This window comes from Micropterus dolomieu, linkage group LG05 (genome assembly GCF_021292245.1).
Source record: "Micropterus dolomieu isolate WLL.071019.BEF.003 ecotype Adirondacks linkage group LG05, ASM2129224v1, whole genome shotgun sequence".
NCBI lineage: Eukaryota > Metazoa > Chordata > Actinopteri > Centrarchiformes > Centrarchidae > Micropterus > Micropterus dolomieu.
Genome location: NC_060154.1, coordinates 6,460,838 through 6,486,443, shown reverse-complemented (window position 1 = coordinate 6,486,443; position 25,606 = coordinate 6,460,838). Strand labels below are relative to the sequence as shown.

The 25,606-nt window shown below is 39.4% G+C and overlaps 1 protein-coding gene across 13 annotated transcripts in view; it reads right to left on the bottom strand.

Annotated features, from left to right (window-relative positions):
- Positions 1-25,606, bottom strand: part of LOC123970727 (ephrin type-B receptor 1-like) — a 102,418-nt gene that overhangs the window by 22,429 nt on the left and 54,383 nt on the right. For 12 of the 13 annotated variants that reach the window (XM_046048951.1, XM_046048959.1, XM_046048957.1 and 9 more), the window contains 5 exons: positions 18,486-18,641; positions 15,270-15,532; positions 9,799-9,874; positions 8,307-8,431; positions 255-420 (listed from right to left, as the gene is read on the bottom strand). In XM_046048951.1, the coding sequence (XP_045904907.1) occupies positions 255-420; positions 8,307-8,431; positions 9,799-9,874; positions 15,270-15,532; positions 18,486-18,641 (786 nt within the window). Of the gene's footprint in view, positions 1-254; positions 421-8,306; positions 8,432-9,798; positions 9,875-15,269; positions 15,533-18,485; positions 18,642-22,472; positions 22,844-25,606 lie in introns of those variants that run through there. The other variant, XM_046048964.1, reaches the window with a different exon arrangement.

Genomic DNA, 25,606 nt, shown 5'->3' with positions numbered 1-25,606 from the left:
TAACACACATAAAATATAATTTACATGGCTCATTTTACATAACTGCAAGCACACACAAATTCATGCACATACACACACGCACACACACAAACAAAGTAGGGCAGAATTTAATTACTTCACAGCCAGATTTTCACTCTTGCTCAATCTCTCAAATTTCCCCTCTCAGTCCTGCACACTCTTTCCTCTCCACCACCGTAAAACCTCCACAGACACACACACCTCCACACACTCATACCAACCACCCACACGCTTACCGTCGGTGAGTGTTTGGAAGAGCATCTCCTTGCTGTAGGCTCCGTAGCCGGCCACAGTGCGGGCCCTCACCTGAACCACATAGCCGGTCCCCGGCCTCAGACCCTCCAGGACAACACTGGGTGTTTCGCTCTGGATCTCTGAACTGTTCAGCACTGATGACTGGGACTGAAGATGAGATTCAGAGAGATGAATATGTTTTACGGCAATCCAAAACAGACTATAATACTTCTTCAGTCACAGACTAAGAGACAAGAGACTAAATTTAGTACTTTGTTTTGGCCTTCAGCTAAGATAAGATTAATTCATCCAGTTCCAGCTCAAACTGAGGCATTCACCATTTTCAACCTGTGACACAATAGACACCCAAGCAGGATGGTATAACTGCAACATTTTGAGTTTGAAGTAATATGGGAATGTTGTCACACTGTGCCAATCTCTATCACATTTTTTGTCTTTCTCCATTTTTTCCCCAACAGTAAAAAAGAACAGTTAAAATATCCTCTACTTCATTTTGTTTCTGTTCTCCATACACTTGAATTATCCATCTGCCTGTCTGTTTCTATCGATTTATTCACACCTTACAGGTTCAATTTACCAAAATTACTAAAGAGGTACATTGTATAGACATGGAAATGCCTTTCGTTTTATTTGTCTATATTGAGATATAGGCCTCAAACCTAATTCAATGGAGAGAAATGGAATTTGTTCGCATTAATCAAAGCACAGGCAATTTTCCAGAAATACTGTTTATCGACAGACCCCACAATGAACAGCCAATAACAAGTACTTTTGGAACTACTTTCTACTGAAGGAAAGTTACTATACAATAGTCCACTTTTGTCCAGAGTGACCTGGTCATGTTGCTGGGGAATTTTTTTCCAAATTATATTTTTCAGTGTTTCTAGCAGCATCTGCAAAAACTGATTTACATACATTTTATTGGGGTAGAAGTTTCAAAAAGGCCATTGTTTCTAAAAACACAAGTTGCCATTAATTATAAATGCTATTCCAGTGTTGTTCTACAGCACACACGGAATTCCAATTACTCCCATTTTACTAGGGTAGTGACAGAGAGAAGGCAAAAGGGTATAATTCAAAGCCTCCCAAAACTATTTGAAATGCAAGACACCACTAGGATTGAAAAAATTGTTATTCTGTAATTTGAGTGAACTGAACCTTTAAGAGTCCCTCTGCGTTGGAGAACCTCGCAAAACTTGTCTGTTTACATTCTGTCATCATCTTTATTGCTTTTTTTCCTGAAGCCCCTTTTTCACCTCACACTTATCTCCTCCACCTTAAATCTCCTTCTGTCCCACTCTGCTCTCTCCTCCCATCTACCTCCCAGTCATCACACATTTTGTCCACAACTACCCTCTTCATATTTAAAAGAAAATATATCTCTTCAGTATCTTCCTCTTTGACTTATTGCTCCTTTTCCCACCTCTTTGACCCGTTCTTTACTCCATCTCCTTAAAATATAACAAAGCAATAATGTCGTTAATTAGCTACTGGCCACAGAGACAGATCTAACAGAGCCTTTGGTCTTCTTTCTGCCTAGTCCACCTGAGGTGAATTAGGCATCACACCTATCAGGCTTATCTCATAAACCCAAGGCTACAACCTTTTACCTCTATCTTTCTATGCCTTCCTTCTATGCTTCCCCTCACCATTTCTTTCAGATAAAGAAAAGGTTTTACTGCGGCAAAATCAAAACGGTCCACAGGGAATGGCAGATATGGTGTGGTGATGGCATAAAAGGAGGGGGAGGGAACCGTGCTGTGAGGATGAAGGAGGTAGAGGGGTCGACGGCAGAGAGGAGAGGAGAGGGAGAGAGATGATGATGGTGATCAGGAGGGAGTTCAGGAGGGAACGAAGTGAGGGTTGGTGGTGGGAAGAGAGAGGAAGAGGGAGGGTTATCAAAAGAGGACACTTGAATAAAAAGGGGGTTAGGATGATTGAGGGTTTTTTTTTAGGTGCTTGTGGCTATCTTTATTGTTACTAATATGATATGACATGTCTTGTGTCATTTATTAGCATTAATCCTGTGTACCTATAGTACCATGATTTGCTGTATTTAATAGGGCTCTCATTTATTTTAGTGCACTGTTAATATACTGTACTGTGACCCGCCAAAGTCCTACTGTCATAATGAGGACAACCACAGAGTTTGCTGGGTGATAAAAGCTTGGAGAGAATAAGATAGAGTTATATTTGGAAGTAGCCACAGAAATGGGGGTACTGTGACACGGTGGGGTTTGGATTTGGAGAGGCGTGTGTGTGTGTGTGTGTGTGTGTGTGTGTGTGTGTGTGTGTGTGTGTGTGTGTGTGTGTGTGTGTGTGTGTGCTATGCTTGCCACAGTGAAAAGGTTAGGGGGCAGCCCATCAGGGGAGGTCTGGTAGCCAGAGATAAGTAGTGGGTAAAAAGCCTGCCTCCCTGTGCCATATCAAATTTACTACATTAAAACCTCATTATCTATAGACTGGCTATGACGAGAGGAGGGGGGGAGGAATGAAGGAGAAGATGGAAGGAAGATGGGGAAATGACAAAGTACCAAAAAAGGAGGTACAGTGCAGCTGTCTGGTAAGAAAAAACCTGCCCTCTCTCTCTCCAGGCTTATCAAACTGCTCCCTGAGGACTTTTTCACTTGAAGCTATGAGCTAAAATTAGTCACTTGGTGGTGGTGGTTCGGTTGTCTACAGTGTAAAATACAGAAGAATGAAAAGAAGAAACAATGAAAGGACAAACTGTCAGCTTTCGCTTCTGGGTCTTAATTGGCTTCCATGTTAAATAATGTTAAAGCAAAGGCTGCTGCAAATAAGGCCGACTTAGAGTAAAGTCCCTGCCCTGACTTTGACAAAGTAAGGGTTTTATCTGTGACTGTCAGACTGCAGCTACAGAACATCTCTCAGCAAGTGCAGTTCTTCTCACTCTGTCCTCGACTCACTCTAATTGCTCTCCGAGAGGCAAAGTCTTGACTTTTTCTTCCTGCTATTCTCTATCTTTCTCTTTTACCAAACAGCGGGAAGTAGGGGTGCTGAGGGTGCTGCCTAAAAGTTTGTCTAATATTTAAATGTGTTTTTGCCGTTTTTGCTCACTATGTTCCAGTGGGTATGGTTTAGTATTCCAGTCAACCCTTACACATAACAACAACAAAGCTTATTATTTATCCAGTACCTTCCAAAATGACCAATATGACTGTTTTAAATGAGCATTTTCTGATATGCCACCTCTGTAGTTATGGTCAAAAGAAATCAATGTTGACTGGTGATAAGAGACCAGATGTAAGCCATGGTCTGTGGTGACAAAGTTAGACACTTCTTACAGCCAACCTTCCACCTGAACTTCTTCTGTAGAGGAAAGTCTCTATTTTTATAACAGGTAATATCTGAACAACAGTCAGGTCTGCACACCAGGATCTGCAAATGTTTCTTCTTGGAACCTTCGGGTAGCACATTCTGATATTGGCATGAATGCATTCACTAACTGAAGAGGAATTACACTTTATGAGCTCTGAAAGATCTCATCAAACTGTATTTCATGAAAGAAGATCAGTAATGAGGATAGTTGCGACTCAGCTTCCATTATACTAGAAACTGGATCTGCATGCGATGACCAATTTATTGGCATTTTAAAAATGTTAGAGTAAGACCGGACAAAGCATATGTTAAAATGTGTAATGTAAAAAGAGTTGGACTTTATATAATCTGATAAAAAATAAACTTTTGTAGGATGGCAAGATTATACTGTGCATACTAAATGCATGCACCAACTTACATTAATTATTACTTGATATTGTTGAAAATTGATTGCTATTAATCAAAAGCCTCAACATACATAAAGGCAAAATAGTAATAGTTTAATAACTTAGAATGATTAATAGTGTCAGTGCTGAATTGAGTTTAGGATTTACATATTAGTACGTAGCACAGTGAATTAAGAGAAGCAATAACAACCATAATAAAAACGACACACACATACACACTCTTTTCTTTCCCTTATGCAGCACAGGAAAATTATAGCCATATACCATGTTGTGCCGGGAAATTGGAATCTGTGAGTGAGCCCTCTGGAGTCATGGACTTTATAACTGTGGCTGTTTTCATCAAAGCGAATAGATAAGAAAGAGAGTTGACATGAGTCTGGAGCATTTAAAGTTTGTAGTTCTGTTTTATCTCAGAGTTTAAGTGAGTTACGGAAGCACAGAGTCACTGACAGTATGTATTAAAAAGAAAAAATGAGCACAGAAACTTGCAGTGGTATCCAAAAAAACAATTTTCTTCAGTTTTGTAAAAACTGGAAGATGGCAGGGAATCAAATGTGGGCTGTGGATGAGGAGGCATGTTGTTCTATTTGGTGTATCTCACACAATCCCTTGTAGGTGCTTTGCTCTTTGTTGTTAATCTGCAGTGAAAGTCTATCTGTTTTTGGAGCTGTTGGCTCAGCTTCAGAAAAGATGAGGATATTTTTATGTTTAGCTTTGGGTGATAGATATGCTTTTAATTTAACTTTCAGTTTCCAATTGCATTGCTTTCCACTGACTGAATTACAAAGAAGAGAAGATATAGCCACAGTTTGTCCTTTGTTTGGAGTCTTTTCTTCCCTAGAGGAGCGGTCTTTGATTGGAAAGCAATCAGCTACGCACTGAAATTTTCAATCCTGAATCAGAGGCTCTCATTCGTGCCCTGGGTTGGACATTCATTACAGTATGCAGGCTAGTTTGTTCATTGGAGAGTTTTGTGCCTTAGTCTCGTACAGATTAGGACCTTCTTTTTTCATCACGCTATATTCTCGTTTGCAAAATACTAAAAACAAGTGAAACAGCACTTTCACAAGGGTCGAGAATATTGTTTCTGCTGAGGTCTGGATCCAGGAGGGTGTTCTCATCTCCCTGTTCCAGGCAAGGTATGTTGCTGTTTCATTTAGGGTCTGTGAATTCAGGGTCATGCAGAGATGTGCAAGGAAGAAAGTGGATTCTCTGAAGGGGCAGCATCAATGTGGGCGTTGTTCTGAATTGTTGTGGTGAAGAGGGGATCTCAGCCTGAAGATGAAACTTTGAACTTACCAGTACAGCTACCTTCCTACCATCAACTATGGTCACAAGCTTTGGGTAGTGACCAAAAGAATGAGATAAGGGGCCGAAATGAGTTTCCTTGTTGAATTTCTTTACTGGCTGGGCTCACCCTTAGAGATAGGGTAAGGCGCTCAGACATCTATAGGGAGCTCGGGTAGAACTGCTTCTCCATCGCATTGAAAGGAGGCGCGTCCAAATGGTAGGAGTTCCTGGGCTAGACCCAGAACACACTGGAGGGATTATATATATCATGATCAGGATCCTCATAAGGAGCTGGAAGATGTTACCCGGGGAGAGAGAAACCTAGACTATTTTGACCCGGCCCTGGATAAGCAACTGTCCCCAAGTCCAGAAGACTACTGAGAGATGGAAGTTTTCTTCGATTCTTACCGCAGTGGTGCAGAGTGGGAAGGATAAAGCAAGAGTTCAGTTAAAGGACTTCTCAACAAGCATATTTTCTGTCTATCAGTACACTTGCTGATCATTGATAAAGAGAATACAAAGAATAATTTTGAATATCTCTTGTTCCACTTCTGGGACAGAGAAATCCTCAACATCCAAGCCTGGATGAATGGATGAATTCCTACAGAGATGTTGATGAGTCTATCTCTCTGGGAAGACGGATTGGCCTTAATAAATAAAGGTAACTATGAACAACCAGTGGTCTGTGATGTCTTCTGGCACATATTGAGACATCAAGGTCCACAGAGAGACTTCAATAGTGAGCTGGGGAGATGAATCTAGGAAACAATCTCGCTCAACAAACACTACAGCAATATTGAGGGCTGTGGTCCACAAACACTGTAACTTTCCTCCCCACTGACTTTAGAATATGTGCAACCCTCACCATGAAGAGCATGTAGTGAAAACCGGCATCCAGACTCAGAAAACGTGTCATGATATGATTAAAAAAATTACTTAAGACGTATGATTATATTCCTTTATAACACCTCATTTCATTTTCTGGTCAAATTTAAGTTTGTCTAAAATCACTGTCCATAATTGTCATTTAAATTTTTCATGATGTTCTGTTTTTTTTGTGATTAACTGAAGAGTGGCCTGCACAAGACGCACAAGATCTCCATGAGTTCTTTTGTGAGTTATTTGACCAATTTAATTAGATCTTCCAGAGAAAACAGTAGTTTGAGGTGCCAGAACTGTGGCACCTCAAACTACTTCATCAGTTGCTCATGGAAAAAAACATACACAGCTTTGTTAGATTCAATTAATCAATAAACATTCATTTGACAATTTAGTTGAAGTAATGTAGTTTTATAGTTTGACAAGATCCCACTGTAGCCACTTGTTATGAATGGATGCTCATTTTAGCTGCAACGACTACGATCACCAATTGATATGTGCTGGAATAAAGAGGCTCTCCATCACTGTAAAACCCTGTCAGTATGACTACAGGCTCCATGAAATATGCATTGAAGCTCTAAGATCAATCCAGACTTATTATGAAATAATATTGTATAGAGATGAGGCATGAACCCAACTCTTCAATAGCCACTGAGCACAAGTGAGGGAGAAAATACATCAATTACAGGGATACTAAATCTAAAAATATGTTGACATGTTTCTGCCTTCAGCTGTCCTTAATTAATCATCATGTCAGGTCTATGAGGAGCAGCATTCACCACATCCCAGTCTCTGAACTAATAATAATGATAATAATGCTATTTTATCAGTCATTAGTACTTATGCTACAGTAAGTGACAGGAAATAACTAACAACAATAGGAAAATTATAAAAGCTATACAGTATTGAGCAATAATTTTTATTTTAGAGAAACATTTTGGCGAATGGGCACAAAACACACTTCCCAAACACACCAACTCTGTCGTAATGTCACTCTTTTGTGTGTGCATCTGTCATGTCAGGTGTAACAGTGGGCTTTGCTGTATTTAGTAAATAATTCTAGTTATTTACTCAAATAGCTGAAAGGATATCTCCCAATAAACTTAGGTGAAAAATACTCCTACACACTGTCTTGCTTAAATTAGGTCAATTCCACTTGGGGACATTGTGCCATTAGGTATATAAAAAGTACAATTACACTTTATTATTAAAAATTATCACCATATTTACTCTTTTTTTAGTTTGGGTTATGTTGGATGGATATGGATGAAAAAATTAATTATGCATTCATAAAATTTTGAATAGTTGTTCTTTGTCCCCATTGACCTAGACATAATTTTACTCTATTCACAACCGCAGGGACAAATAATTCTATATTCTTCCTGAGAAAAAAAAAAGTATTTAACATTAAAATGCTGCTGCTGTGTAACTTTGCTCATGAGCTTGTTGTTTTCATTCTTCAAAAGTCACCAGAATGCAGGAAACAAAGTCTCAGAAACTCAGAATCTCCACTTTGGTTTCAAAATCCTCTGTATTTTTGAGGTCTCATTGTTGGCAAGTATGCCTTGGACTGAGCCAGGCTAGCTCAAGTATTTTATGCTAAGCTAAGTTAACCATTTCTTGGCTGTTGCCAAGACAGACATGAGATTGGCATCACACTTCTCAACTAACTGATCAAGAAAGTTAATGAGCTTTTTTCCCCAAAATATTGAACTGTTCCTTTAAGTAAAAATACCCTCTTTATCTAATTAACTGGATGGTATGTGTATGTTTTCTCAAGGTGTTTCATTTACCAACAGACCAAATATTTTGTGGTCCTCTGATTGATTAATTTACCCAGCATCTGTGTATAAATAATGAACTGTTGTGACTTCTTGTCCACATGAGGATGCTGTAGACAGACACATTGTAAAGGTGTGCGCAGGACTTTTTATGAGCTGAAATATTTGAGATGCAGTGAGAGTGTTGCTGCTCAGTAACAGTCCTGATAATAAATGACTTAGATGGAGTTGATATTGATCCACCATTTTATCAACTCTAATGGATTACTGGCTGTGACCATAACACCAAAAAGCACACAGACACACACACAAACACTCATTTATCATCCCACTCTACCTTGTCATAGTATCGTATCTCGTAGTCGAGGATAATCCCGTTGGGCTGTTCGGGTGGTGGCCATGACAACGAGAAACTGCGGCTCGTTGAGCTCACTTGGTGCATTATGGGAACTGCTGAGGGAGCTGTTAAAAACACACACACACACACACACACACACAAAGATACACACAATCAATTAGGCAGTTAAAAGATTCACTAGCACGCTTAAACACCATAAATATGGAAATATAGTGTGTAATTTAATGACATATTGCCAAGGATTATTTACACCCAAAGGAGAAAAATGTTTCCTCATCCAGCCTCATGAAAACAAATTACTGCTCTTGTCACTGATGGAGAAAGAAGAGTTATGTCTGCAATGCATTTTACCCATAATTTTAGGAACCAGAAGCTGTTAGCTATAATGTGTTTCATGGTTTTGCCTCTGGGATTCTTTTATGAGATGGTTTTCATCACATTTGTACTTAGAGTAAAGTGGAGAGAGGAGGTGAATCAAGACATGGAGATTGATACTACACTAGTAACAAGTATCAAAACGATGTAAGTTATATTGATAATGAGAACGTATGCATCCTAGACAGCAGAGTCATAAGGACATCATGGAACTACCATAATCCTCAGTAAATGCTGTGATACTTCATGGGCCAAATACGTCTTCTGTTTCATATTTTGACAGCGTGAGCAAGCTGAAACCTGAAAACCTCAATCTTTTTAAATATTGCCACAATTGACATTTTACAGGGTTGTCTATATGTCGAGTGAGTTTCATATCCTAAGGTCCCTTGATATGCGCTAAACCTAGTGCATAATTTAAACACCATCCCCTCTCGCAGTGCAGTCAACCGGAAAATAAATCATTTTTTGTTGAGTCCTAAAAGATTTCAGGGATAAGAGAGTTTTTCATCCGGTAGTCAGCAGTAACAAATGCGCTCAAAAAGCAGCAGGGTGACAATGGATCATGTTTCGATTAGGATTGAGCCTGGGTTGCTGTAGATGAGGTAAATGATGTGTTTTCCATCAGAGTAAAGCGGCTTTTAAATCTAAATTTGGGTAGCGGTGGAAATATCACTTGTGTCTGTCTCCATAAAGTATTGATGGAGCAGTAACTCAGCTCACTTTATAGTCTTCAAGAATTACACTGTCAGAGACTCAGAGAGGGACAGAGAGATGGGATAAAGGCAAGAAAAAATACTGGGGGAGTGGCAGAGGGAAGGAGGAAAACAGGATGAAAGCTGTGAATGTGCAGGAAAGGCAGAAAAGGGGGGAGAAAAAGGCAGACAGAGGGAGAGAGATGACAAGCTTATAACATGTTTTATGAATTAAAAGGTTGTAGCTCAATTTCCTTTATCCCCCTAGCCAGCCTAATCCACTGTGCCCCAGGGTATGCTTGCACACATATACACTGATGCTTGCACGCACACACACACACACACACACACACACACACACACACACACACACATGCACGGCTTTTGCAATCCTCACTCACCAGCCTGATTGGTTGTAATGTTGATTGACAGTTGCTGGGCGGGATAAGGGCTCTTGTTGGAGACTCCATTGACTGCCTGTAGAGTACAAAATGTAATGGTCAGCTATTCCTCCTTACAGACATTAGTTGCAGTTGCTAGGCCTGTCAAGCTTTCTGTTCTCGCTGTACATAAGGATTATTTTTCAAATCGATTAATCTAACAATTATTTTTTCGATTAGTCGATTAATCTAACGACTAATTTTGGATATTCTAAAGAAAAAAAATGTTGCCTATTAATCGATTAACATACCAGTTTATCCAAAATAAATATCAAAATCATGTCTAATCAATAAATCAATATTTTATTCAATCAACCTGATGAAGCACATTCGAATAATCAATAGTAGCATATCTTAAAATGAATCCAATTTCCATGTCACTGATGTGTTGTGATAATAACAGTAACAGACATTAATTAGGCTACTTTACTTCAAACTTTAAATGTTTCTGACATGGATTTATTTCAATATTGAGTAATGCAGTATGATAATCACAGGCAAATGTATTTCTGCATCAGTATGGGGCAAAGAAAACAACTGAAACGATTAACAGACTGTGCAGACAGTCACAGATTGTCTGTAATGTTAGTTTCAGCGGTTTTCTCGCTCACACGTGGCCATTAAATAAACAGAAAATATGAAACAACTGAACATTAGATGACATACGGTGTAACGTTACATTGCCATGACAGCAGCGGGGCAGAAATTACTTTTAACATGAAGGCAATAAATTTGACGCACGTAATGCGAGTCGACGTATTTACGTAATCGATTACGTCAACTATGTCGATGAATCGCCCCAGCCCTAGTTCTCGCACTGCACATATAGTCTGTTTCTCAATCTGCGTTCTTTTCTGTACTTGTGTTCTTCTGGACTTGTGAAATGTCATCAGTCACAGCCAAAGTACTGTTCCAATTCAAATGTCCGCATCTAGCCAAATACAGTCAAATACTCGGATGTGCTCCGCCCGTTTTAACGAGCCTGCATCGGTGGTGACTTGTGTGGATTTCAGATAGCCAGGTATCCTATAATGCATTTTGTCGCCAAAAAGCGGATATGTCGGAGGAGAAAACTCACAACTGTAAGTTATAATATTGCTGTTCTTCTGTCACATATAGCAGTTTTAAGTAGTTTTTATGTGGGATTATATATATATATATATATATATATATATAACCAAATATGTGGTTGATTTGTCAAGACAGAGCTACGACGGAGATGTGAGGTCCCGCCCGCTAATGGGTCCGGCCGTCTTCAAGTTCGCTGTTGTTCCAATTGCTGAATGACGGACTACGTGCTCCCGTTCCTGGGAGTTTGTAATTCCGAGCCGCAAGTCCGAGCTTTAAAGTACAGAAGTCCGAACTTAGCGAACTCGGTATTGAAAAACAGCCATGCAGTTCACAGTGGTGAACAGTGGCAGATGTAACACTCGAAATTCTTAGTAACTGTTAATAACAGCAGTCCCTTCATTTCAGACAGATGTAGATAAAAGGCTTTTCAATTCTAGCCAGCAACTAGCAATTTTACTGGCTGAAATGACAACTGTCGCCAGCAATTTATAATCAGTGTAACTAGCTAGCTGATTAAGCCAACATTAGCTCCATGAGTAGGTTGAAAACACCCTTTTACTGACGAATGATATTGTGCTAAAAGAATGAGGCTAAAGACACATGTCCCAGGCAAAAAATAAACTGATCCAAGAGATAACAAAACAGATTGTTTTTGTACTTCATTATAGAGCTAGTTAGTTATTTAGTATGATAAGGTAAAATGTAATCAGACTGTTATTTCCTGCTTAAATAACTGCTTGGCTTCTGAACTTACATACTTGGGCAAGCAAGACAGAGGTTAGATGTATGACTTATTGTTCTTATTTTCTAACAGAATGTTTCAATTTTAATGTTTCAAGAGAAAAGACTTTTAGGATCAGGGGACTGATGTGTCTGCCAACCTTATAATATCTGGTTGGCGTAGTGTTTTAGATCAAGGCAAAGCTGCTAACATTACCCTACACTATAGCATCCAGGGCTTAGCCCAGCCCAAAAAAGGAATAAACCGAATCTGAACACTTCTGATCAGACAGATATCTCACCACAAATCCACACAAATGTTATCTTAAGCATGTCTGAGAAAGTGCAGCTCACAGCCGCTTTAGAGGGAAGCATCCTGCAGCAGAGAGACAGTCAAACAGAGCAAAGTGTCTCAGAGCGAGGGGAACCGAGAGAGCTACAGGTGGCTGTGTCGCGGTCAGGTGTGTCATGTTATTTAATTAAAATTTTGCTGGGGACCATTCAGTGGTTGGTGACAAGCCCTGAAGCTGTGTGCAATACTCTCTCAACAAAGGCATGCTGAATAACGGGGGGGGGGTCACGTTACCTAAACTTCAAACATAGCCTCCGTTCTTCCTCCAGAAACACTGATTTCATTTGATTTGACCTGCCCTTGAGTTAAGGTTGCTAAGGGGGAGTCAATTATCAGCAACAATGAGATGGTTTTCATTTCAGTGTGGAAGCACTGCCAATGTCTTATTAGTACTGTACAGTCTCACCGTCTTTCTCATCTCTTCAACACAAAGACACAATTAACAGGTTCTGAGTGCGCTTTAAAGACCACCTAATTAGCTGCCACATTGTTTGTCATGAGCTCAGTTAATCATTTTGACTGTCGAAACAATGTCTTCCATCATAGCAAATCATTGAACAAAGGTGTGGTAATTAGTGGCACTAGCTTAATGACTTACTCAAAGCTCTATAGCTTTGAGTAAGTCATTCCAACAGATTGTTTTTCTTATTTTGTTATCATTTCACATTGTAGTTTGTGTTTCCCCTTTCCTTGACTTTCTGAATATTCAAAAATATCAGTTTTACCAAAAAAAGCTGTCTTCATTTCAGCAGTGACTATGACACAGAGAGATACACAGATAATTTTAATATCAAAACAAATGTTAGAAAATAAGTGGCACCTAACTTTGATGCCACCATTTATTTTGTTTAAGTAGTTCTGTTTTTTCACTTGGTGGAAAATGTAGTTTTGGAAGAAAAAAAAAAGAAAAATCTTATCTCAATGGAAATTAAGTTACATCTTTAAAGGTGGCTGGCTTCAGCTCAATATCATCAATATCATTATCATATCATTATCCGTCCATCCCAACCTTTCAAAATGGATCAACTAATGCATCAAGGCCACAATATTGAGTAGATCTAGTATTGAATAATGTACTGTTTTTTTATTCCTATAAAAATCCTGTTACTTATTAATAGGTCCACTGGACTTATTGAGCTACAGGAGGTCTCTGGCCTAAAGATTAAGATTTGGCCACATTTAGATCTGAAGATTAGATGACATTTTACAATCAAAAACTGAAAGTAATGTAACACGCTTCTTCCACCTTAACAATTACAACACAGCTGACCTTGATTTAGACACCCAGCCTTGATTGTAAAAGCGGCTGATGGCAGAAGATTAAAGGTTCACCATCGTACTGGCTTTATCGGCATCATGGTGGCCTTGTGGTTTGAGAGAACATGATGTAACTGCAAATTGTGCATAAAAGCCCCCATGTCAGCAATCATCTATGTAGCCTCAGTATCCTTGAGCATCACAGTGAATATGTAACAGTTGTATATTTTGTATATATATATATATAAGTATATTTTAAGATAGTTTTTATAGATTTCAGTATAAAGTAAGTCAATCTTTATAAAAGTTACATTTCAAAGTATTTTTCCTAAACATTGTGCAAGCAGTGGTGTGAAAAATTACAACCTTTGAGCATCACACAAAGTTTTGAGATCATTTGGACTAATAGTGGTCGAGATGGCGCCAGTGTGTGTGGTATTTTGTGCAGGAGTTATAACATGAGGTAGGTGGATTGGTATACAGTATCTACAATATGACAACAGTATGAGCAGCTCTGAATTGTTAGCCAGTGGTAACCAGTAAACAGGTGGCTGAGTTATTGGGTTATTGCACAGGAATTGTTCCTGACACTGAGAGTCAGCTGGCAGGTTGGCACCGATGATGTTTTCTTCCAACGACCTAGTAAGGTTTGATTATGGTAGAAATAAAACTTGGACCCTTTCGACTCCTGGTTGGTACCTGTTGTTGGCCTGGATGAGGTGTTCCAGCCATGCGGCCCTTGCTCTCCTCAACCCTGCTGGCGTGGGGTAAATCTGCAGAACCTGCGGCCTCTGTGTCAGGTTCCTCATACAATCAGTGCTGTAGACCCACCGTTTCCTGTCAGCGTTGGCCTAGTAAACGCTAAATCGCTAGCAAACAAAACTTTTGTCCTTAAGGACTTCTTCACATCCCGGGGATTGGATTTTCTCTGTAGGCCTATGACTGAGACATGGCCGAGAGTTGGTGAGTCTAGTACGTTTTCTGAACTCTTATTTCATGACTGTTGCTGTTTAAACTCCCCGTGGACGTCGGGCCGAGGAGGAGGAATAACAACTGTTTATAAGAATGGGTGTAAATGTAAGCAGTTGTCGCTATCATCCTCGTTCACCAGCTTTGAACTGAGCTTATTTGAACTGGATCGCTCTCACAAAGTGTTGTATGCAGTGGTCCACCAGCCTCTCAGATACAATAAGGACAATAAGGAAGTCAGATCTATGTGCCACTTAAAAAGAATAAAACTGTTGTACCGTTACTTAAGTGTCTTGACGACATAAAGGCCTGGATGGCTCTTGAACTTTTTAGTCTTAATGAAAGTAAGACAGAAGTGATGTTTTTTGGTGGAACTACTGGGACCCCCGTGTTGATCGGGGTTCCTTGAGTCAGTACATCAAATGTCTTAATGGTCTTGCCCCACCCTACATCTCTGAGCTGCTACACCCCTATAGACCCACCCGTTCTCTCAGGTCAGCCGATCAACTGCTCCTAAGTTTGCCCACAACAAAGCGCAAGCTCAACTGTGCTTTTGCTGGAGCAGCTCCTAAACTGTGTAACGATCTACCTTTGCACATTAGACAGGCATCTTCACTGTCTTTTTTTAAGTCTCTTCTTAAAACCCACCTCTTTTCCTTGGCCTTTGAAAACTGAAGTTGACATTTCTTTTTTTGATTGATTGATTGATTTTATTGTTTTATTGTATGGTTGTTATTGTTTTTACTTGTATTGTATGCATCATGTAAGCTATGTATTAGTGTCTTTATTTTTTATTTATTTATTGTTCTGTACGACACCTTCTGTCCACTTTCAATGTCTAAAGTGTTCTATAAATACATTTTGATTGATTGATTGATTACATACACTCAAATCTCTAGGCTTAAATGGTGGCTTCAAGTTTGAAGCCTAAAGGCAGTAAGTGTGATCCTCAAAAGAGCATTCCTTTAACAATGCTGAACAGCATGCACACTGAAAAAAATCTTCCCAGAAAAAATAAGGCTTTAAAAAAAAAAAAGCATTTCTCTCTGCTCAATGGACAAACCTGTATGTCAAAGGTGTATGACGTGTGAGCCCGCAGCTTGCTGATCTCCACCCTTGTTTCCTTTAACCCTCGCTTCCCTGGAACGAATGCCACGCTGTCGTCACACGGCTGACATGCCCGGCGCTCACTGCTGTGGCACCGGCGGCATAAGACATTATATGACAGGTCATCACGGTGTCCGAGGTCACGTGGAGAATGCCACTCCAGCATAACCGATGTCTGATTGACAACTGAGACGACGTTGCGAGGAGCTGAAGGGACACCTAGAGAAAGATGACTGGAGGTTAAGGGATTGACTCATCAAGACATGGATGCAATCAAACTTGATAATCACTTGAAACAATAATTCATTTTTTTTTTTATTAAGCAGTACCTAACAATAGCTGACATATGGGTATTTTTTGTTATCCCAGGATGGCTGGTATTTTATTGCTAAGCAAGCCGTTATATAAGCAAAGCAATAAGCTATGTTTGGAAATGTTTCAGTTGATATAATATTACTGTAACTAGCAGGCCAAGAACTCTTATATTGTGATTAATGTAAATGGAGTGTGCCATTTCAGGTTTACTGATTTATTAGTTTGTACACAAGCTGGAGTATCATTGTCCTGTGACCCATCCATCTTTTCTATAAGCAAATCTGACCCATTAGTGAGATAATGTAAAATATTCAACAATTAGGGCATTAGGACTAAAAGAGGAAAATAAATACCAGTACTAACTTTGAGAAATAGGACTTATTTTAACTTCAGTATTTCAGTTTGCAGCAACTTTGTACCTCTCTACATTTCACAAGGAAATATTTATTTCGAGGCTGCCTACATGCAAAGTTGCCAAGTGCAGTTTCCGGCCAGAACTGCTGGTACAGATGTGGGATTTCAGCCAAACCTGTCTCTAACAGTCAGAAGGTGACCTAACATCTCTGCCAGCCAGAGAATCAGTCTTTTCGTCTGTCAGTCAGTCAGTTTCTCGCTTTCTTTTCTGTCAGCTCATCTCTTTGATCTGAGGTGTTGAAGGGAGTCTTAAAAGCACACACAGAGTTTTCACAAGGTTAAACCTAGCGGGTTCACTTCTCCTTCACTGTTCACACACATCACAATACCCGCGACACACATCAACACCCTCACGACATGGTGGAACAAGAGCAGTTGAAATGAAATAGATATTCAACTTGGCATATGTTAAATTATAGTCATAAGAAACGTCTTGAGATGGCCCTGTGGAATATGTGTATGTGTGTATGTGTGCATTTGTCAAACAACTCAGAGACACCCACCCTGCAGAATCAAAGTGCAAACAGTCAGTAGGGGGTTGAAAATCTAAGTAGCAAAACATTCCTACTGAGAGAGAGGGCCCGTCAGAAACTGCATTCATTATACACACATAGATGCAGTGTATTGACACAGATATTGACTCAGTCTTACTTTTGATCTGAGTAGCACAAATAAAAATTATTTTACACTGCCAAACACAGCAAATACACATTCAAATGCAAAAAAAAGTAAGAAAAGAGGCACTTCAAAGACTTATCTGTGCTGCTGTCTGCAACCATATTTCTTCACTGTTTTGTAAATGGCTTTTGCCGTATCAATCTGACCTATACACAAAAATACACTAAAAAAACCCACACACATCCAGTACACACAGACCTCCTCCGTACCTATGCAGCACATAAGGCATACTGAGGGAATGATTTTCTATCAGGCAACTATCCACACACTGCACACTCTTCCATTTCACTGATCTGATTTTATATGTGATTGAGTTTATACCAAATAAAAAACTGAAGCTCCTTCCTGTATTGAGGTTCTAGCCCACAGTGTTCAGAGTTCTCACTCTCCTTTTTCTGCTGTTGCTGTTGTGTTTGAAAAACTTGTAACTCCATTTGTTTATGCCCTTGAATTGAAAGCACCAAGGTAATTCACGAGGCTGTGTAGGCTGAGTAGGTTGACACTTGACACCTTTTCTCTGGGAAAGTAGATTTTTCTTCTGTCAGCATCAATTTGAGAGTGTGCTGCAGCTGTTTGAGGTGAGGCTTTTCATGTGGTTTCTCTGTTGTCAGAATAGGTTAACCCCATAAATTGTTCCATAATCACTTTCCCATATAATGTAATGAATGATGAGTGACACAGTTTGATTGCAAGTAAAGCAATATTGCAAATATTGCAGCATGTAGCCCCAACAAGGACGACAGTTTCTAGTGTAAGATGACACGAAAAGAGCTTTGATCCTTCTGAACTGGATTACATCTATTGGATTGCAAATCACTCTTTTGCCTCTATGGACGTTTTAATAAATTATTATTATTTTACATTATTTTTCCAACTGAACAGAACTTTAGGTGTGAAAGCCAACCAAACTGTGTGCAATTGGATGAATTAGTCCAGTAGTATAGTATGATTTAGTCAAAACAAACACAGGCAGAGGTGAAAACCAGTTCGAAAGAGGAAAAAAAAAGGGCTAAAAGTAGATATAGCAAATATTTACTTGATAAAATAAAACAGAGAAAATTCAACAGTTTTTGTTACCTTTTATGTTTTTTGGTATAATGTTGCAATTTAATTCATGAATGTAAAACAGTAAAATAAAGAGCCGCCCATAAATGAAAATGGGCTTTTTTAGCCCCCAAAAAACAGTTCTATCCAGGTCACCAGGATGTGCACAAACACAAACACACGCCTCGACACGTACACCCAGTTTCGCAGTTTGAGACTAGCTGTAGAGACAGTCCAAATGATTCATGTCTCAACCTACTTACACCATCTCTCTGTGGAACTGAGAGGCAGCGTTTTTCAAACTCTGTGCCTCGTCTTGCATAGCAATATAGCCTTTTCAACACACTAAACACATATTCACTTCAATGGAAAGCCTGAGGAATGTGGCAGTGTTATTACTTACTGCTCCCCAAATCCCCAAACAAGGACGGGGACATAGCAGCACACTTGCTCTGAATGATGTGCATGAAATCAGGGATGGAATGATAAATCAATGCAGATATTGGCCTTTAATTCAATGATGGTATATTGGACTATCAGTGACGTCAATCACTAAAATTCTGTATTGCCAGCCATTGAGTCCAAAAATCTGCCTTCACAAACCTGTCTCGGTCACCCTGAGACATAATCACATTAAGCAACACTACTGAGAAAGGTTTATTGAGTACGTATTTTTGTTCTTTTGCATATGTGTTTGTTTGACAGAGAGAGACTGACTCACTGGTGCACACGTCCTCCGGTTTGTCCATGTCTCCACGGTAATAGCCATTGCGACAACCGCAGAGGGTGGCAGCCTCGATGGTAGAGCGACTGTTGAGCGGACATTGCTGACATAATCCTGCCCCCTGGGACGACTTAAAGGTGCCCTGAGGGCAAGCTAAAGAGAAAGAGAGAGAGGGAAATCACATATAAAAACAATACACAACTCTGCCTCCTGAACATGAATGGAACACAACAAATAAGATGGATGTGTAAAAAAAGTATTTTTGTCTTGATTGCAAGACATTAAGTAAACTTTGTTTTAGAAAGACACTGTACCAGTAGAGTTATTTCTGTTAGAATGAAATTGACAAAGCACAGAGGGGAATTTTCAGGGTATGGCAAAGGGCTGAACGATTTGGGGAAAAAATCTAATTGCGATTTTTCTGCCAAAAATTACGAATTGCTTTTTTTTTTTATTGAAGTTTTGCTAAAGTTCAATATTCACTACCAGTGTACTTTTGACTGAAGCCACGTCAAGCAGCACAGAGCAGCTTAACCAGACAGGAAGTCAGACACAGAACGGCATGGAGAATCTGGTCGATTTTCAAAATAAAACCCCTTTTGCAGACTCCCGATCGTACATCAACAATAAACATAGTTAAAACAAACCAAAAAAAAAAAGACACAATATAACTACGTAGCCTACTTAACCATAGTTGAAGCACAAAAATCAAGGACAACTGAACAAATAAGCTAAATCTGAACAAGTCGGCAAAATCAGACAGGCAAACACTCTTATTCTGAAATGCACCATGTGGAAATTAACATTAGCCTGCAGAGAGCGGAACAGAACGGCCTCACAGAGAAATGTTCTCCGTAGTTGAAAAACACAAAATGACAAATTAACAACATGTTAACAACGTGTAGGCTAAACGCTTCGCTGCTGAAACATTTCAGTGTGAGTTGACGCCGGAAAAAACCGCGGCACAACCGCTGCCTGCGTCTGTCCGGCTGGCGCCATTGTCCCACACGTTTCCTCTAGTGTTGCTTGTTGTTGTAAAATGCACACACCCTGTGCCCGCTGATTGGTGAGTAGGACCATAACAGGAGGCGCTTGTGATTGTCGAGCAGATCTGTCACACAAGGATGACAACAGAATGAATTTGTAACTGCACGACTGTTTAAAGCGGGTCAGATGCGCTCTATAATTAACCCACATTTAAATCGCCTCTTCACGATTAACTAATCGCGTTCTTTCAAATCGCAATTTCGATTTGAAAACGATTAATCGTTCAGCCCTAGTATGGCAGCACATTATCTTGTTCAGACAAGATAAACAAAAACATTTTGTGTTGTCCACAAACTTAGTGGCACGCTGATTTGGTCATATATCTGTCATTATGGTTTATCTGGTTCCTTTATCTGGGTCAGAGGTCTTCTTGCCCGTAACTGAATCATACTTTCTGACATGACACGCATGAGTTCTTAAAGAAGATGTCCCCCTTTATTCAGCTTGTATTTATCCAGGGACGGCTTGTGCTGAGCATACAACTCACGCTTGTTATTCAGCTCGTATATACTTGTATGGAGTTTCATTTGAATTTAAGTCCACTTAGGATAAGACAAGCCTTGTAATGGTGGTCGGAGTTGACACTTCTGTAGCACTTACAGAAGTTTTGAGTCACTACATGTTGTGTAACTAAGGTGACGCCTGTCTCATCTACATTGTTTAGTAGGCTGTATGAAAGCCATCCCTTTCAGTTAATTAAATGCCAATGCCACAGCAGGTCTTTTATGGGTCCCTCTACGGCCTTAAACTTGATAAATTATACCACCTATTTTTAAAGCAATTACACATACCAGATCCTTTGTAGTTACCTCTACTGGATAATGTGTATTTAATACCCATCTGTTGCAAAATAACCAAATCAAACTAGTCAGTTATAACTCTGAGCTGTGCAAAGCTTCCCAGTTCATCCAGAGGGAAACTTCAGGAAACGTTCACACAGTTCCATAAATAAGAGTACAAAAAAGTACAACAGTAAAAAAGTAATTTAAAGTTCTCACGTGTCGCCATTACCGTACTATCCATTCACACCAACCCACTGTCTGTATTCTTATCCAAAATAATATGCCACAGATGTATGCATCATCCCCCTTTTTTTCCAGCTGGTTTTGCAAAAGTAGTGTTGCATTTTTCATTTTTGACATGCATTTTTAATAGCAACAAAGTTAAAATATATATTACACTGGCTCTTAGAACAAAATAAGTACAGCACTTTAGAAATTGTGCTGCTGATCAATGACACTCATGTCTCTGTTACCTTAAACATATATTGTTAAACACAGAGACCTGCCTGTGTGTTTGCGAGGAATATATGTTTTCTATTTACTTAACCTTTATTTTACTAGGAGGGTCTCTTGAGATGAGAATCTCTCTTTTTAAAGCAAGTCCTAACCAAAATGGTAGCACAGTTTGAAAATAATAAACAGCACAGTAGAAGACACAGCACAGCATCAGGTGAAATCAAAACACTTTCAGAGCAGCTGCAATTATTTTCTAGCTTCTGAAGTAAAATCTGAAGTAAAACCCAAGGACAGCTCAGCAGCTGTTCATCTGACTATGTTCGAGTTCAATGTTTCAGGCTAGAGTACTTGGCAATTATTTGTCAGTTGTATAAATATACTATTTTGATAGCAGCTCAGATTAGCCAGTAAACACTTCCATGCTGGTCAGCAATTGAACCCTTCAACGCTCTGATTTTGTGCAGAAACACTGCCACCACAACAGCACCACTACGACTGACTGTATGACTGACTGCGAGCACTGAGAGTATGTGACAAACAAACTAAAATAAAGGCATTCCATCTAGTTTGAAGACAAAGTAGAGAAGGTTAGATTCACTAAACAAATCAAATGTAACATCATGACATGGTCAAACATTTGAAGTAAAACATATCTATGATAGACATCTACATACTGGATACTGTTTATATAACATATAAGTCAGAGTACTTTGTGTCCCAGAAGGAAACCTGGTTTAAATTCACACATGGGATTTCATAAGTGCCTTTTTGGTGAGGGCAAACACTTCTGAATTATGATTATAAGTAAAATAAAATAGCTGAACAGGCAAACAGAGAGGTGTGAAATGAGAAATTAGACTGAAACAATAGCTCTGCCAAAATGCAGGGGGAAAAAAAACAGTTCTTTTAATGTTACTTTTTTTCCAGTTTTGATTTATTTTTAGCACTTTGTTTTCCTTCCTCCGTTGTATGAATGTTCACTTTATCTCTAAGATGGTTTAGATGCTGTTAAGACCAAAATGTAAATGTTACACAGATTTATGGTGGAAGACAGAGGGGTGCCACGCAAGCACACTTTTAGGGAGTCCATACGAACTGGAGTTTAAATGGTGACATGAACTGAGTGAAAGAAGCAAATGAGACAAAGTGCCAGCAAGTTAAGAGTGTCAGAGTGTCAATTAATCAAATGTTAAAGGGTTAGGCAGATTTTGTACACAAACACACAAGAGAATAGGGAAAGAAATTGAGAAGGACTGAATAAGGGAAAGTGACACATAATGAAAGTGCTGTTTTTATTCTTCCCTCTCAATGTCACTGTTTCTGCAGTACTCTTCTATTGTGTTCACTCTCCTGAAATGTTACGTTATTTCTTGGGTTTGCCAATGCGTTTGCTCTAATGTGATTTACAATGGAGGATACTGTTCTTTGCTCCCATGTTTTACTGTATATTACATTGTACATGAAGCAGAGAGCTTGAAGAAACAATTCAGAAATCATATTTGAAGTATACTTCATATCATATTTCAGGAATTAATCAAGCTTTGATTGAATGTGAACAATGTCATACATCGCTGGACCCAAATGATATCACGGAGCAGCTGTTTCACCCCTTTGAAATGATGGGACTGTCACCGTGGGGAAGGACCCAAATGCAGACAGTCGACACAGCAGGATGAGATCAGTGGTTTAATGACCAAAATAGCTTACAGGCAAGTTGAGGAAGGCAGATAGGTAACAGGTAAGAAAGTTCTGGGCTGGTATATGTAGTGAGTGACTAATTAGGGAAGTGAAAACAGGTGAGTATGTGAATGAGCAGAAGGTCAGGTGACTGCAGCGTTGATGTGGGAAATCTGGTGAAAAAGTCTGAGGGCTTCTGATGGGCAGGTAGGGCAATAAATAGTTTTAAGGAAGGGGCTGATGGGGAAAGGAAGGAATCTGGTAGATGGATGGAAAATGGCAATGAAGGGGCCCAGGGAAGAGGGAATGTAGCCAGAGAGGAAAACTTTTGAAAAATCTTTCCTGGAAGGCATTCATAGTGTTGCACTTGGTTGTACACATGAAAAGTAAGTCCTGCAAAGAAGGAAAGAGAAGTTGAGAGAGCATGAGAGAGAAGAATAATTCTTGCCAACTTTCTCAACTCTGCACACCTGGCTAATCATTTTGGAAAGGTGTTTCAGAAAGCTACAGAAATTGCTGGACACAAGTTAGCATAGCATAACCCTGTTTAATCCAAACTCCATTCAGAAAACAGGATGTCTATGAAGATTCTCAGTCATCCAGGTCATAGGTCAGAAAACAAGCATTTTAAAAGATGTTTTCGTGTTGTCTTGTGGACAGAGCTGAGAAAGTATAAATTCAGATGTTTTACAAATTGACATCATGATGCAGTAATTTCAGCATCCTTTTATTTGATTTATTACAAAGAAATCCCGGCAAAACCTGTTTATTTTGGGTTCATCCCGCTGTGGTAAACCAGATTTAACCAGCAGTCAATCTTGTGCAAGTAATGCAAGGCAAAAATGTGCTTCACTTTCTGTGAACACACCTCCTACAACTTTGTGAGGTGAATAATTTGTCAGTGTTGTGTTTTCAGCTTCTTTCTGCTGGTGGCCAAAGAAATCAGTTATTGGTGGTTTAAGAGTATAAAGGTGTTGAGGTACTCTATAGCTTAGGAGTTAAGACAGCAACCATGAACCCATACATCCTTGGTTTGACTCCAGACAGGGCCTTTGTTGCAGTTATATTGCACAATTTTGTGTCATTTCTTTTTTTTTTCAGAAATACTAAAGAAAAGAGTAAATGGCTTTGAAAGGTTGTGAGACTGCGTAAAAGGCTCTGTTGGTCTTTACATCCATTATAGCCATTATGTTTTCTCACATTATATTCTCACTCCACATATTCAAATTATCTTCAGCTACAGTTTTGCCAATGTTTCCCGCAATCTCTCTTTGTCAGACATACTGTCTCTCCTTTTCTCGTGTGTATGTCACACTTCATTTCTGTTTCTTTATATTCAGCTGTACTTTTTTTTTTTTTTGAAGTAGTCTCTTCAGGAGTGTCAATGGCTTGTACCTCTTTGTGTGTGTGTGTGTGGCTTGAATAGGCAGATAGACATCTGTCTTGTCAAGGTCATTTATTCAACAACCTTGCTCATACACATGGGGTGTGTCACCATGGCAACAAGTCTTGCTCCCTTTCTCTATTATTTATCTCTAGATACCTCTCTGTATAGTTATCTCTCTACTAAAACTACATATGCATGTGCGTTGTGTTTGTGTGTAATATTTGTAAAGGAGGAATAGACCAAAATGTTGTCTTGACAGTGGGATGACACTTATCCCATACCTACGATGCTGTCTTTTTATCCCTTCTCAGGAGATTGAACAAACATTCAGACTTGGCCTCAGGTGACTCTAACGACCATAATGACGTCACAGTAATAATACTGAATGAATGTCGTTACAACAACCAGGAACACTAACAAACCAAGTGGTATCCATCACCTTGATAACAACTAGAGCCGATTTATCGTTTTGCAGATATTATTGGCAGATATAAGCTACTTGCAGATATATCTGAATTGGGGTTTATAACAGCCGATATGATTATTAAAAAAGAGAAACACAGAGTCGTATGTTTCCCTCAGGTCATGAGTGTTGCATAGTTTGCCCACCACAGGGCGCACTGCAGCTCCTCTGTTAACAACACTGCATCACCACAGAACAAAACATCAGCTGACCGCAGTCTACTGGAGCGCAGAGCCGGCTCTGCTGGAGCTATGGTGAGTAGCTACTGTTCACTCTCACACACACACAGTGTTCCCAGTGAGTTTGTGTTTTGTCAGTTACATGATTTAAGTATTAATAAAAATATCCCTCATCACTTTTCCTCTTCGGAGACCAGACTTGATAACCCTCCCGTTTTTTAACTTCCCTCTCCATCTCTCTAGGCTCACAGCGCGTTTAATGTCACAGTAACCTATTGTTGGAGGCTACGCTGCTGACAGTCATGATTGTAGATTTATTTGGCAGTGCTAGCGACCGGTCCTCTCAAATGTCTCTAATTTATTACTTCTAAATATGTTCTAACATCGCCAACAGCAGATAACGCTGCCTTTTGCTAAATTAGCCACAAAGCTAATGCTGTGTTTATCAGTGGAGGAGGCTAACATTAATGAGCTATTAAATGCTAGTGTCTCTAGTTACAGTCAGTGTGTCAGAAATTATTAAACCAGAGGGGACTTAACCAGATAAAATATATACACACACACACACACACACACACACACACACACACACACACACACACACACACACACACACACACACACACACACACACAGGTGCTGCTCATATAATTAGAATATCATCAAAAAGTTGATTTATTTCAGTAATTCCATTCAAAAAGTGAAACTTGTATAATGTATACATTCATTCCACACAGACTGATATATTTCAAGTGTTCATTCCTTTTAATTTTGATGATTATAACTGACAACTAATGAAAACCCCCAAATCAGTATCTCAGAAAATTTGAATATTGTGAGAAGGTTCAATATTGAAGACACCTGGTGCCACACTCTAATCAGCTAATTAACTCAAAACACCTGCAAAGGCCTTTAAATGGTCTGTCAGTCTAGTTCTGTAGGCTACACAATCATGGGGAAGACTGCTGACTTGACAGCTGTCCAAAAGACGACCATTGACACCTTGCACAAGGAGGGCAAGACACAAAAGGTCATTGCTAAAGAGGCTGGCTGTTCACAGAGCTCTGTGTCCAAGCACATTAATAGAGAGGCGAAGGGAAGGAAAAGATGTGGTAGAAAAAAGTGTA